Genomic DNA, 15,447 nt, shown 5'->3' on the forward strand with positions numbered 1-15,447 from the left:
GTAAATTCAACATGTTTGATGTATCATGTTTGATGAATTTATAAATCCTTTATTTGATGAAATGTTCACCCAGTGTCCTGATATGTTTCAGTGTAATGACGACAACAAGATGAAATGGTTGTTTAATTCTAATGTTTATAAGTCAGCCTCATTTCTTTGTAAAGCCTGGAAGAAGCGGCAGATGAGTTTGTTTAAATGAGTCTTTGGTGGTTGTAAAACACGTCTGGGAACTGTCCTATTGTATTTGTTTAATGGTGTCTTATAAGCTCATTAAAGCGGTATTTTTTGTATGCAAGACACAATAATAAAATCAATCAATCAAAATGTTTTGACTATACATGGGCTTCATCAGGGCTTAGCTAAAATCATTACATTGAAAATACCTGTTTTTATTAACAGTTTAAAAAACAGTTTTTAAACATTATCACAAACTTTGCCTGACGTCTCCAAACCAAAGCAATGCAATCAGGGCATGGCATTTATTTTTCCCACTTGGACTTGAACAGTACATTGTAATTGCATGTTTAGTGTTGTTTTGTAGCCAAAACACCAACACCCAAATGTATCATTAAGGGCACTTACAATCAATGTCATAAATACACGTGTGTATCCAGGCCTACACAACCTGTTCAGCTGCTTATGAAGGACATTGGGACATTTGTCCTGGAGCACCTGCCAAATTCAACTTGTTCTATTGTTGTATGAATGGATCTAAGCTTGTCAAGTACACAGGGAAGTTAAAAACACTACTTTTGACAATTTTTTGTCCATATAAAAAGAAAAGTAAAGATAACTGAGCACTGTTTTCTCATATTGTATTTTCAGATGGAATTCAGTAGAGGGCAGCATTTCGCTTTAGTTTATCCTTTATACAGTATTTCAATGTGTGTTACTCCACATATGGTGCAAACTGTTATGTTTTTATAATGAATCCTGTTATTATATTGGATTTATTTTTCCCCTTTAAGTTAAGATATTATTTTGATCTACAAACCTTGTTTTGCTTGTATTAAAACTGTAATCTGCATAGCCTGTTCAGTATAGTCACCCAAATAGGTCTGACATGTAACTTGGCCTGGTATATTGCAGAACATACCAAATAAAGCGATAACTTCTTTATGGATAAACAGATTACGTAGCCCCAGAAAAGTTACATAGTGCACCTTTATATAATGTCACTATCACCGCCCATACAAAAATCCCTACGTAGCTTGAAGCCAAACACTTTTAGCACCTTTTTTACCATGGAAATATTTTTATCCTCCAGAAGCTGACACGCAGTAACGCCTCCCTCCATGACAGAGAGCAGGCTGTTGACTTGCACAAACTCGTTGGTGCATTTGAACAGTCAGTCACTTCAGACAGAATCCAGGTGAAGCTCAAGTCAGAAACGATCCAAGTGTTCAAACCCCGGGTCTCTGCTGTCAGTGTGGTCTCTTATGTAATGTGACTGCTCTGGTGGCCTCAGTTCATAGACAGTTGCCAGGCATATTGAGGGAGTGGTGGATGAAGAAAGTTGTGTCGTGGGCTTCTAGGAGCTACGAATCGACATAGCAATTAATAATTCAAAGTAAAATTTCCTATCTTTGAATGGTGAAAAGTACTCAAAATGGTGACTATAAACTGGAAACTCAAATGTATCTCATTTAGATTTTTGTTTGGAAATCTGTGGTTAGCAATAGATAGACTTACATTTCTTGTGAAGTGTAGGAAATAATTATTGAAAGTTAATTTTACTTCTTGATCACCAAATATTATATCAGTGATAATAATAATAATAATAATAATAATAATAATAATAATAATAATAATAATAATAATAATAATAATAACATTTGTGGCTCACCATCTCCTGAAAACTAGGCACTGCAGGAGGCCTTAAAGATGCTTTATACTACGGCAACAAATCTGAACTGTTGCCATAGCAGTTAACAATTCAAAACAAAATGTCCAATCTTTTAAATAGTGAAAAGTATTCAAAATGGAACCTTTAAGCGGGAAGCTGAAACGTACCTAGTTTAGAGTTTTGTTTGGAAATCTGTGGCTAGCAACAGAGTTACACAAGGTGATGTGCTATACTTTCTTGTGAGGTAAAGGAAATAATTATTGAAATTTTACTTCCTGACCACCAAATATTATGTTAACCTATTCCTGTGTATTTGTTGGATTATAACCATTATTATGACATCTACCTTCATAGAATCTCCTTATGCTGGTGCTGGTTCTGCAGAAGGCTAAAAGTTCACAGTACTATGAATACCAATGCAGTATTTCAGTTTATGAAGCAACTATTTATCTAAGATGTTTTATATGTGTAATAATTAGTGCTTGGGCATAGATCTTTTTACTAGTTTTAGACTTTTTTGGTAGTTACAGTATTTCAAGCTTTACTATAGGTGGGGTAGTCAACTTGAAATTGAAATAAGAAGACTTGTTGGCAGAAGATATGTCCTGAAACTACATAATGTGTGTTTAGTGTGTTTTAGGAGTACTTAATGACAAAAAGTATGATGTCTGTATCTAATTGTAAAACATTTTATCAACCGCAAAGTTGTAAGAGCCATCACTCTATGACACTTTGAGGTGAGAGCTGATCGGCTGTGGTTTGGTCGTCCTCTCTGCTTCACTTCTCTGTCTAAACCAGCTGTTAAAGTTGTGCATGTGCCTAAAACTTCACCCATTTGAACACTAGTGATGTGCCAATTTGCCAAAGGGTTTGTGAGAGTTAGGAACGAATTGTACTTCCTTTTTTTCATGGTTTGAAAATCAGACACCTCATATTGGATGAATAAAAGGTTACATTAAAAGTCAAGTTGTTTGATTTCATAGAGGTATTGCTTTTTCATGGGGTTGGGTGTATTCTTTAAACAGTTGTTGACGTCAGACCCCTCTCTTGTCTAAACTAACCCTTTGTGCAAGTGTTGACTCCGCTTCAACGAACTCCTGAAAAGAAATATTCCGCCCGTTAAACCCGGACAAGCCAATAACAACTCAACAGTTTGTTTTTCTGTGTTTTGGAGGGAAAGTGGCCGCTTCCTTTTGGACTGGATCTGACGCCCTCTGAAGATTTGTCCATTTCCTCCACATTTCCTGTTCCTGTGTCAGATTCGCAATTCTTCGTGAGGAGGGGGGGAGGGGGGTGACACCTGTAGTTTGGGTCTGGGTTTGTTGCCAAAGTAAACCCCAAAGGAGCATCGGTGCGAAGCGGCTGCCAGGGGCACGCAGGATCAAGTGCTCTCAGTAAGAAGTGTAGAGAACCAAAGATGTTTGAGGACCATGAAGACCATAACAAAGACAGATGAAGGTCCACTATCGTCTTGCCTCCATCGAGATGTTATTGCTTGACCTGTGATGTTCCACAGTATGACATTAATCTTATGTATCTCCATGAAGACAAGCAGATTACACCACCTGACCAAGTTTTTTTTTTTTTTAAACTATTATTAATCCTTTATTGTTTTTGCTTTATTACTGGTTAGCCTCTTGAAACTTCATTTTCCAGAGGGACCTGTTACGAATGAAATCTGTGGAGAGGCAAGCCCCCCCTTAATGTCTTACTATGAACATTTCCAGATAAAGTTATAAAATCTCATTGCAGACCTCCCATCAAAGAGAGAGAAGTTTCATAGTGGTTGGTGTTCCTGTTTGTTTATTTATTTATCAAACTATATCAGTAACAATAATGCATTAGCCCACAATTTTGTGCATTATTCATTCCACTATAGATGGTACTATTGTAACCAAAGCTGCCTTGACGTAGACTGATGGAAAGGAGGCTGTCTGTGCCATCAGTGCAAACTGGGAATTCCGCTGTGGCACATGGAATTCCCAGCAGTCTCCCATCCAAGTCCTAACCAGGCCTTGTCTTGCTTTGTTTTTAAGAGCCAACAAGATCAGGCTTTGACAAGAAGGTTTAGCCACTAACAACAGGCTCTAAAAAAGTTTTCCTTGCAGCGAAGGAGGGTCTAAGGACAAGGGATGTTCAGGGACAGTTATCCATTTGGTTGTTTTTTGCTGATTAATTGCTCCTCCATTATTGGCCAATGTCTGTTTCATTGTTGATTTTCTAACTTTCTATTGGTTAAATCAATGAAGAGGCAATTGCTGTTGTGATTTTGGACTTTACAAAAATAAACTGAATTGAATTGAAGGTGCACTGCGTCACGTTTCCCCCAAATGTAGCATCTTGCAAACTGACACTTATATCTCAGGCATAATCTTATGGACTGCAAAGGTAATTAGTTGAACTTGATTTTACAATTCTGACACTATAACTGATTACGACCTATTACAAAATATGTAACCAATATGTTGATGTTCCCTCAACACTTTTCAACCGACCCTACTCCTTACAATACTATTTGAGCTATTGCAGATGAACTCATATTTCCTGATGACACAATCTGTTTGTTTTTTTTCCACCATTGGCCAGAACAGGGGAGAATTTGAAGTGCCGTAAACTGGAATACTTACCCTAACGACTCACTTGTAAACCAATTTCCTAACGTCATGACCCAAAACGACACCTACGGCCAACAGTTTCACAAACAAACAGAGCCTTTGAGAGCCATGCTGTCCCGGACTGGTGACGCGAACTGGCGCATTTGTCACCACGGTAACGGTCGTATATGTCCTGTGTGCTCTGTGGCTCCTATGTGACAGGGGTCAGGACAAGAATCCATGTGAACCAGAGGAGAATGTCAATTGAAAATGACCTTAGCTTCAATAGGTACATATGCAAAATAACAGACATTTAAGTCAGTATTGGGGCTAGTAGGAAAGTACTTTTTTTTTTTTTTATTTGACAATCTGTTGCGATAATAGATGAGTGAATCAATATGTTGTTTTTACTCTATTATGGAACTATGTGTCCATAATTGTTGAATTACTGTCAAGAAATGTTAACTATTTGAATCCGATTTTGTGGTGACAAATTATAAGGCTTTTTGTCCAAACTCAGATTCAAAAAATGAAAATCTAGAATAATAAACCAACATAGAAAAGGGTTTTATACAGTAGTAAAAATAGTAGACAATAGCAAATACTTTTACTCTAAATAATGCTTGTGTGCCTCTCGGGGTCCCTGTACCAGTGGTTGGGACTTGGAAAACATTATAGACTTTTAGATGCAAAAATCTCATTTATATGTCATTTACACTCCCCCTATAAGTTTTGGAACTGCTATATTTCTTCTCAAAATAGTAATTGTAATAAATTCATGTTGTGACGTTTGAAGTGGTTAACACTCTCAGCTCACAGCAGAAAGGTTCCAAGTTTGACTCCCAGGCAGCATTGAAGGATGGGTCAAATGCAGAGAACAAATTCTTATCCCTCACATGTTTAGAGCAGTCATATAGGACTGTGATTAACCTCAATTTATTGACAGGTTCACAGATGAGGCAGAGCACTTTACTTTAGCCTGACAGCAGGATGTCTAAGGACTTTTTGGACGGCCTGTATTTTGCATGTTTTCCATTGCTGCAGCTATTTCTTCTCACGTCATGCACTTAGGTTAATTGGTCACTTGAATTGGTCTAAATTACCCTGACTTCGAGTTTGGTATGTCAGCATTTTGAAATAGATTTATTTATTTATGTTTTCTTTTCTTTAAGGCATAGGTCCAAAGCTAAGCAGCTGGTTGTGTTCTTTTAGTATGAGTAAAGACTAGTCACCTTGATTATTATCACAGCTTTGCGAAGTCCAAATAATGTTTGATTCATATCACATGTCAAAACAGATTCTAATTATGTTTTGTGCTGAGTTCTGCAGGAGTAGGGTCATTTTGTAATGTTCTAAAGATAACATAATTCTGCTGAGTGTACTTCTAGACTGGTGAGGGAGATTGCAACTGAGCCAAAGTGCTATAGCTTTAGTAATAATGAGTTAATATAACCATTTACAGTCAGGTTTATCACAATCACTTGAAATACAGAACAATATTTTCTCCACAAACATTTAGGCATAATATTTAAAAATGCTAAATGATTAATTTACTACAGTTTAATTGGGGAAAAAAAACTTTGCTTAGTCTTGAATGGTCCACAGTATGGCTTTAAACTCATCTTTGACTATATTTCTACTGAACCTGAGTTGTTAGATCCTTAAACCTCATATAGAGGACAGGACACACACAAGTTTTTCTCAATGATTCTGTTTTCTGATTGGATAATGGTCAAGAACCAAAACGCCAAATTATGACATCAACAACTTGACCATCATGTCCGAAGTGTTTGTCATTAAGAGTAAAACAACAGACCAATTGTTATCTGTAAAACTAATATTTGATTTGACTATGTCTTATCTCATCTCATAGACTACTTCCTTCCGTGAAATCAGTATGCAGAGAAGACAATTTGTTTAACCTTAAGATTCGTATCTCGTAACAGGAAGAATGTTTCAGCCAATCAGAGCCCTCGTTGCTCAGAAGGAGACAGAGGCCAAAGTGAGGAATTTAGTGCCAAGTCGTAATGTTTGTGCTATAGACTCAAAGCAGAAGCATTGAGTAAGCCCTTTGTGAGCTTGTGGACAAGAAAACCTGCAAGAAACCAATGATATGAAAATATGACAATCTATATAACTGTTTGAATGGTTTTATTACATGCACAACAACTTAAACGTAACATAAATATATAGAAAGAATACATTCATCGTTCAAATAAGGCACTATTTACACTAAAAACACACAAAAAATCACACCCCGAAAAATGAGGTGATCCTAAATATATTCACTCCACATTCAAGAGTGAAGTCTATAAAACTAAATATTTCACTATTGTTGGCATTGGCAGTTGCATGATGTACAATCGGTACATTTGTCAGAAACTTGTGTAATCTAACAGTGATTTGTGACAACCACTGATGCGTATGTATGTTTGATCGTATTTGTGTCCATATGTTTGTCCATATGTCACTCTACGTCACCCCCCCGTCATCTAGGAGGGAAGTTTTAAATAAATAATAGTAGTTTCAATCATTTTGTGCCATCACAGTCCTCAGTAAAGCCCATTCTAGACATTGGGTACATCCAGTCGAGGCACACTGATTTTGTGGCAGGAAGCTTAAAGTGCAAGCGAACATATTTTCTGGTTGTTTTTGGAAGGAGCAACAGAAAACCCCACCTCTCTCTCTCCCAAGATTTATTTTTATGGTTTAAATTGGCAAGTTTTGTGGACAATAGGTTGGGTTCACGTGACATCATGACATTCTGAACTGTCCGTAGTTGAACATTGAGCTGAAGGGCAGGTCTAAATACTATGATGGACTTGTTTTTGGTTAATATCAATGACTTAGGCCTATCCAGATGAAACAAAAACTGTCATCAAGTTCAGTATCAAGGCTCTCAGCAAAAATAAATGTAAAATATGTAACTTTGCATGCCGAGGTCACCTGCTTGTCTCTTTGGATATAGTCATGTATAGCCATAGAATAAGTAAAAAGTGGTAGTATTATTCCCTCACACGGACACAAATGTTGTCAGTTGAAAGGACTTAACGCCACAAGTATAATTTGCAGGTTTGTAGACACATTCCCTATACTTGACTATGTTTACATGCACACCACAAATCTGATCATAGTCTGATTTTTGGAGATTATTGAAGTGTAACATGTGACAGTTGCATCTAGTGTGAGTAATCTGACTTCTTTCTGATTGTTCACATCTGTGCAGGTTTTGACAAAGAAAATTATTCAAAACTAATGTGGCATAGACAAAAATTAAAGAAAGATATATTGAAAGGGAGTTATTTTATAATTAACTGGACTTACAAATACAGCAGTTACTCACCAGGTGATTTCAGATTCCTTGTGTGCTTGTAAACACCCAAAACATCACAAATCGGATCTAATTATTGAGTTATTTGATTATGCTTATTTGTTCTGGGCATGTAAGTGTATTTTCTATTTGGTAATTTCCTTCAAAAACCATGAAAACCCCGAAGAAGTATAATAGACCCCTGCCATCAATCTGAAATAATGACAAAACTTTCTAGAATGTCGTGAACACAACCTATCCCTTCCCTCAGTGTGTGAAAATGTGGATGTCGTTATAGACGCTGAGTAAGCGGTCGATTTGGCAGTTGTCGGAGCACTTGCAGCGGTGAATCCACATGACATTTTGGTAAAAGTCCTCTCCGTTGGGACAGTGGAATTGCATGCGGACAGTGCGGGTCCTGGAGGGCATACAGCAGCGGCCGTCTGCACACGTCCCACAGGAGCGGAGCCAGTGGAGCGGGGCCGTGGAGCAGCCGGCAAACGTTAGGCTGACGGGATCCTGGGATTGGGTCATTCGCTGGCACTTCTTTCCTTTCTGGAATATTAACACAGACATTTAGTTAACAGTGAAAATATATTGGACTTTTCTTAAATATTGTATTATGACTTATGACATATTTGTGTCCTCTGCTAAATATGCTAAATATGATGTGAGATGCCCTCAGACCTACCACTGTCCGAGAAATATTTGATCTCTTAATTTTCAAATTTTTTAATTTTTTTATTTGTGTATTATCCCATATAAGTGTCAGATATCAGGGATGGAAATTCTAGTGGGATTATCAAATTTACCAAACTTTAAAACAGAAACACAGATTGACATCACTGACCAGACTAGCTTACAAATACATTACAACAACCTCGTTATGACTGAACTCTTACCTTGACAGTTGCAGGGAGCTGTTCACAGGGCCTGATTTGGCAGAGCCGGATCTGTTTGATTGGCTGGCACTGAGGGTTATGTCTGGTGACCCTGGAGGAGAGGCCCATCCCACAGGTCACAGAGCACTCACTCCAGGAGGACGAGTGTGGGTAACAGCTGGACTCAAGCAGCACCTCTGAACGTGGCATGGACAACATCTCTACAAAGGAATTGAAAGAGAGCACATATTGCTTTTTCTGTTTTATTTGGTAATAAACTTGCGTAGATCGTTATTTTACATTTTGGTCAAAATCACACAACAATTCATGGGCTTCAGCTGCCGTTATATGGAAAACGTTGAAAACTTTTTCTGTTAACTGCTATGGTAACAGTCCAGATTTTTCATAATTCTCTGAACCCAGTGGATAGGTTGCGTTCACGTTCTTGAGTTTGATTATGTCATAATTTCAGATGGTCTGCAGGGCCTAAAATCATATAACTCTATGGTTGATTGATTTTGAAAGAAATATTCAACCAAAAAATCCTCAACATTTGGTATTACTTGTCAGGGACTGGCTCTACAAACTTGTCGTATTAATCTCATGACTTGAAGTAATTTTAACTGACAACAATCAGATCTTTTGGGTTGAATAATGGAACCACTTTCTGAAGCTATTGTGATTTTTTTTTTACTTGTTTATGCGAGTTGACAGAGAAGATGCTGAACTCCGTGCCAGTTTTGTGTCATGTGGCTATGCGAACAATTACAGAGATATTAATGACCATAAACCAGGACAAAACAATTGCATTTTGACAGTTAAGAGATAAATTCTATTATACAATTCTGACCTGCCCTCCAGCTCAATTTTAAACTATGTGCATGTGCAAGAAAAATGTTCTATGCTGCTAGTCCTGGATTTAGCAGCGGCTTTATGGTGCTTTATTGTTGAAAGTGTAAGTTCAACACTATGTGTGTGTGTGTGGATGGATGAGCGGTTCCTTGATGTAAAGCGCTTTGATTGTTGTCATTAATTTGTACTTTATAGATAGAGCTTAGAGGTGAATCCTTCAGGTGTTTATTAGAAAAAAATGCCAAACATAAGTAGAAATACAGTTGTCATTGTTTCAAATTGTTGATTGCATAACTTTCTTTCTTTATTCTTTATTTGACAGGGACCATGTACAAAGGACTTTACATATCCTCTGATATAATGTTAAAGTTGTGATGTGTCCAGCTCCACCCATTTTACGTGAAACTTCACTGAAGCTGAAGACATATATTTAGTATTCAGGCAGTAGAACCAACAGATTCAGCTCTTACTGGAACTCAGAACAGGTTTAAACGGGATCTGCTCCAGACCAACTTCGAGTAAGTGACTTTGGTCAGAGCAGTTTTGATGTCTTTTCCTGTCTTTGTACACAAACATGAAACACTCTCGGTCACCCATTAAGGTTTAGCGTGGATACACTGTGGCGGACTATTTATTTGATGTACCTTTGAAAGTCTTCTCTCTGGGCAGCCTCAGAGGGAGCTGTTCTTGCCCCAGTGGACTGATGTGGTTGGGCAGGGGCAGCCCGTCTGGCAGAGTGGTTAGCCCCGGACCGTCTGGCTCCTCACTGATGTGGTTGTCGTCTTCGCAGACCCACTCCTCGCAGCAGGTGCCCTCTGGCTGGCGCAGGTGTGGCCGGGAGCAGCGCCAGTCAGGCAGGGGCACTTGGTGTGGGCACAGGGGCATGCAGCCCACCACGCGGTTCATACAGGTACACTGGTGCTGGCAGTTGGGCTGGAAGTGCTCCCCATGTTGGTACATGCGCCCGTTGAACTCACAGGGCAGACCCAGGGCCTCAGCTGCCATTCACACAAACAATACAACAGACAAAGCACAGTATTAGAGAGGAGTAGGGGAGCTTATAAGCAGATGACACAAGAGTGAATCATGTCACAGAAAAACATATGGTTTCAACATTTTCTTTTGTTATTTTAAGTCAATTATGAGTCAACTTGGCTAGGAAAAACATAAATACAGCTTTCATTTCAAAAACTGGATGATATACAATCTCACAGTTGAAGGCCAATAGATTTATTAAACATCCTCTAGAGAGAAAAAATGGTACAATTACCCGCTTAGCTTAAAGTGGAACTAAACACTAAATAAACATTTTGGTTTTTTAATAGTCAACTGTTCCTTTTTTGCAATTTTAGTGCAAACTGGGTAAATTTGTAACTTTCAGTAAAAAAAACAAAAAAAACAACTGACTGTGTGCAGCCTCCAGGGGCCACTGCAATGTCAAGTACTACATGACATAACACATGACTGCCCAGACCAGTCATTTTAAAATGTCACAGTCAGCATTTCAAGTATAAAAATTAAAAATCTGATGCTCACTATGGGGAAATTTCACTATGAAAAGCCAGAGCATCTCAGTTCTGCAGTTTTGAACAGGAAGTCAATTAACCCATTATGAAGGCATTTTAGGTTAATACTCCACTTAACAATGAACAAATGGTAAAACATCTATCTACTTATGTTATAGTTGAATAGTAAGTACCTGAAAAAAAATATAATGTGTGTTCTTTAAATCTGGACTGAAGTGGCAATTAAAATTATACACAGCTGCATAAGATTCATCAGTTTCTCAAAAAAAAAAAAAAAAAATCACCATACAATCACTAAAACCAAAAACATGTTTGGTTTTCTTGACCAGGTCTATGACAGCTAAATCATTAGAGGAGAAGGAAATATTATGCATCTGCAAGGTGTCAATATACACTGAGTGGACCAAGTCGACCATGAAACAGCAAAACACTTTCCATCACACCTCACTACTTAAACAAACATCCAACAGTAAGATCACTCACCTCTGCACAGGCCCCGGTGTGGGTCTCCTCCGGCCCCCAGATGGCAGCGCAGTCCCTTGATGTGGTCGCAGGGCTCGGTGGCACTGCAGTCTTCGTTGAACTGTTTGGCACAGACTTTACAGCAGCCACAGTGGTCCAACACCCAGCTGACCCCCCGCGCACACGCTGGGGGAGAGGGGGGGCAGGAGCACTCTGCTGGGCACTCATTCTCCGCCTGTTCACACACACAGAACACCAACATTAGGAAAACTGATAACGTACAAGTATTGACAATCAGAAGTGAGTTAAAATGTATTAAATTGTACGTTGAAGGAGCATTGAGGTTGCACAAGATAAATGGATGAGAATAGCATGATAAGCATGGATAAGCAGTAGAGTTGTTAAAAGTATCAAAATCAGATGATGATTGATACTAAAACTAGAACTGAAACTAGATACTCATTTGATATGAAAGTATAAGACCAAATGAAGTAGTACCCACCCATGGACCTCTATGGAACCTACCTGGACAACTGACAAACATGGTAATATATAAGAAAGTATCTATATATGTACAGTATGGTAATATTGAAGGTACTATGATTTAATGTTGAAAATCACATTCTATTATCTAAATAAAGAGTGTTATTTATTATCATTATCATATCGGAATCAGCACTGAGTATTGAGTCTATTCCTTAGTATCAAAATCGGGCTTAAAATTTTTGTATTGAGGCAACACTAATAACCAGGAAAGATAAATATATTTTTTTCCATATTACTACAAAGAGAATATTAGCCATGCTACCAGGTAATTTTTGCAGTCTTCATACTGGTTGTAAGAGCAGTGTAAGGATTCATCATATTACTGTGGATTATATTATATTACTGTGGAATAAAATGTTCAATTACCACTATTATAAATGTAGTTATTTCATGTCACTACTGTGCTGTAAAGTGCTAAAATAATCTGATGTTTAAATGTATATGCAGTCTGACAGGCCAAACATAAAATAATGCATGTTACAATTACATTACATGAAATACACTGAATTAAATTAGCAAAATAATCCAATGTGACGTTAATCCCTCATTCATCCAGTAGTGGCTCAAGGCTACAAAATCATCTAGGCATCATCCAATTAATGCAATGAAATGTTCTCAATATGCATGATAAGACAGTCAAAAAATAGACTGAGAACCAAAAAAATATGACATAATGAGTCTTGTTAGTTCAAAACTGCAATATCCAAGTATGTAGAAAGCTGTGGTAAAGGTAAGGCTAAAATTGTGTTGGTTATTTATTGAGAAAATATAGTTAAAACTTACCAAAAGTGCTGCACTGCACAGGACAACCAGAGATGAAATAATCCACTGCAATGTTAGACAGAGCAACATTTTGGAAGATATAAGCAGAAGTAAAATCCTTCAAAGTAAAAGTTTGTCTGTTCCTTTCCGAGAGCAGTTCTTAGTAGCAGGATGATAGTATCCTATGGTCTGTGAGAGTAAGAGTCAGCAGTCCAGCTCTGAGCTCCACTTCATACAGAGGTTTCCCTTCACTCAGCCTGTTCTTATGGACACACAGGCCCCGCCCACACTGCGACATCATCAGGGCCAAAGTGTCTGCGGAGTGGAGGGTTGTGTAATTGTGTGTAAATGGTATTATTCATAGTATTTCAACAAGTATGTAGTCTGTTGTAGCTCAGATGTTTAAAAAGTGCAGTATGGGCTTATAAACTACAAATTACTTACGAATGAAATGCTATGATGAAAAGATATAATGCAGAAACTACAGATTTAGTAGTTTTTAGTGAATCATGGCACTTCAAGTATTGTCTGTGCCATGTTCTGGGTCTTTAAATTTGGCAATGTTGTTTGTTTTGTTTTTGAATCCATGTGTGAATCGCTTAACTTGAATTTGACATTTGATACACACCTGGCAATACATCAGAGCACACTAATGTTGCCCAGCAGTTGAACATCAAAAGTCTACCATATTGAAATGCTCGGATCTTGGCAAGCTCACAATCAAATAGAAATTGATTGAAACAGATTGGTGTCTTGTACGTAACCATAACTACTCCATTACATCCAATGAAAATAGTTTAAAGGGTTTACTCCAGGTCAAACTGTATGTCCCATGTCGCTGGGAAACTTCAAGCTGAGCAGGTGTTAGAGGAAGGTTGTGCAGGGAATCCCGTCCTGTACTGTGGTATTTAAACAGAGGAAGTGGTGATGAGGGCTGCTCCTGCTGTTGTGGTTCTGTAGTGTGCTCTGGACTTCCTGTTTCTCTCCATCTCTTTCCTCCTCGGCCTTGCTCCAGGAAACACAGGCTTTGGTTCTTGTTCTTAGAGACAGGGGGAAAAAAAGTACACAGCCATTGTCCAACCAGGGGGATGTTAGTCTGGAGAATGTGGAGATCTCTGCTACAGGAGCTTCCCAGGGACCTTGGGCTGTGGGGAATCATGGGAAATGTAGTTTAAACAAGCCTGATAGATGTTTTCCTCAGGTATTGAATTACATAACTAACCACTACTTACTTGTGCGCAACTGATCAAATTTAAAATATGATTTCTATCAGCTATATTCAGCTACAAAAAATCAAAAATACTATCAAAGGGCCTTTACCCAATTTTTCCCCATGTATCTTAGTCAAATTTGTCTTCCTCCATACAGATATATTGTAAAAGCGGAGCTTGAGGACAAAATTAGTCCATTGTATAGTGTCTGCATCTAATTATAAAGCGTTTTATAGTCTGATAATCAGGAAGTGCGCAATTAGTATGCTAGTTGTCGTTAGCTTTACTGTCACAGCAAAACTCCGCACTGGTCTCTGAGAGTTGTGGAAAGAGCTAATTTTGAAAGTAGGCCTATAGAAGGAATTGTTTGAAATAACCGTGATTTCGATTATGAGCCGAATAATCGTCATTAAAAGTTTGTGCCATATGATTAATTTTAAAAGCAACAATAGAGTTTGAGTTGTGTCATGACACCATGACACATTTTCAGTTATCCAAACAGGAAACCAATGGAGATTTTTATATACCAACTATTGGATTTAGCATTCACACAAAACTATTCTGACTCTAGTGTGATAAATTCATTTACCAGCAGTCACCCAGCACTGGAGTTGTTCCATGGCTCTTTTATTTATTTCTTTTTACAGTGTTTTTGGTACCACATTTGGTAACACTTGATAACAGCTACACATTAATTAGCCTTAATAAAGCATGACAAAAGACTTAATCCATAATAAACAAATACTTTATTAAGAATGATTCTGGCTTAGTAACTACTTAATAAATACCTTAACCCAAAACCCCTTACTTAAGTAATTACTAAACCTGAATCATTTTTAATAAACTTTTTTTTTCAAAAGAATTAAGTCTTTGTTTGTGTTTTATTATATGTTTGATATGTTTGGTGCGTATACCTGATCGTTATATATTTATGTTTTTTAAGAGGCATTTGTAACTTTAAAGTGCCTCATGCAACAAAGAAATGTTGTTTTGTTTTTGTTTGTGTTGTCAAAATATGGAATAATATGGAACAACTAAAACAATGTCCAAATATACACGGGCATATAAAAAAAATTGTGCAATAAAAAATGGTTCTTTCAATGTATCATGCAGGCCACGATCACACAATAGTGATTTGAATTTGAGAGTATGATTACTGAATGTCAATATCTCTATATGTAGTATCCCATATCTAAGCACATTTGGACCAAAAACCTAGGACTAGTTTGTTAAAATATAACTACAGTCGAAGAGGCGTTGAAACTTCAATCCAACATGGCTGACTTCCTGTTCATCTTAGGGCAGTGCTTCAATTCATTTTTTTCGTCTCATCTGATGGATTTCCGTCACTGTTGACAATTTTGTGAGTTTATGCCAAAATGTACCTGTCTCCTCTCCCATAGGGGGGTCCACGTCTAGGTGGCACTGTAGAGTTAGCAGGCATCGAACATTCTTGT

At 37.8% G+C, this 15,447-nt stretch overlaps 1 protein-coding gene across 1 annotated transcript; it reads right to left on the reverse strand.

Moving 5' to 3' along the window:
* Positions 1-6,575: 6,575 nt before the first annotated feature.
* On the reverse strand, positions 6,576-13,015 carry ccn1l2 (cellular communication network factor 1, like 2). Its single transcript, XM_033973390.2, has 5 exons — positions 12,801-13,015; positions 11,493-11,706; positions 10,128-10,481; positions 8,653-8,852; positions 6,576-8,305 (listed from the first exon to the last, which is right to left on the reverse strand). The coding sequence occupies exons 1-5, from the start codon at positions 12,867-12,869 to the stop codon at positions 8,018-8,020; spliced, it is 1,125 nt and encodes a 374-aa protein (XP_033829281.1). The 5' UTR covers positions 12,870-13,015; the 3' UTR covers positions 6,576-8,017.
* Positions 13,016-15,447: the final 2,432 nt, after the last annotated feature.

The sequence above is a fragment of the Periophthalmus magnuspinnatus genome, chromosome 9 (assembly GCF_009829125.3).
Source record: "Periophthalmus magnuspinnatus isolate fPerMag1 chromosome 9, fPerMag1.2.pri, whole genome shotgun sequence".
Lineage (NCBI taxonomy): Eukaryota > Metazoa > Chordata > Actinopteri > Gobiiformes > Gobiidae > Periophthalmus > Periophthalmus magnuspinnatus.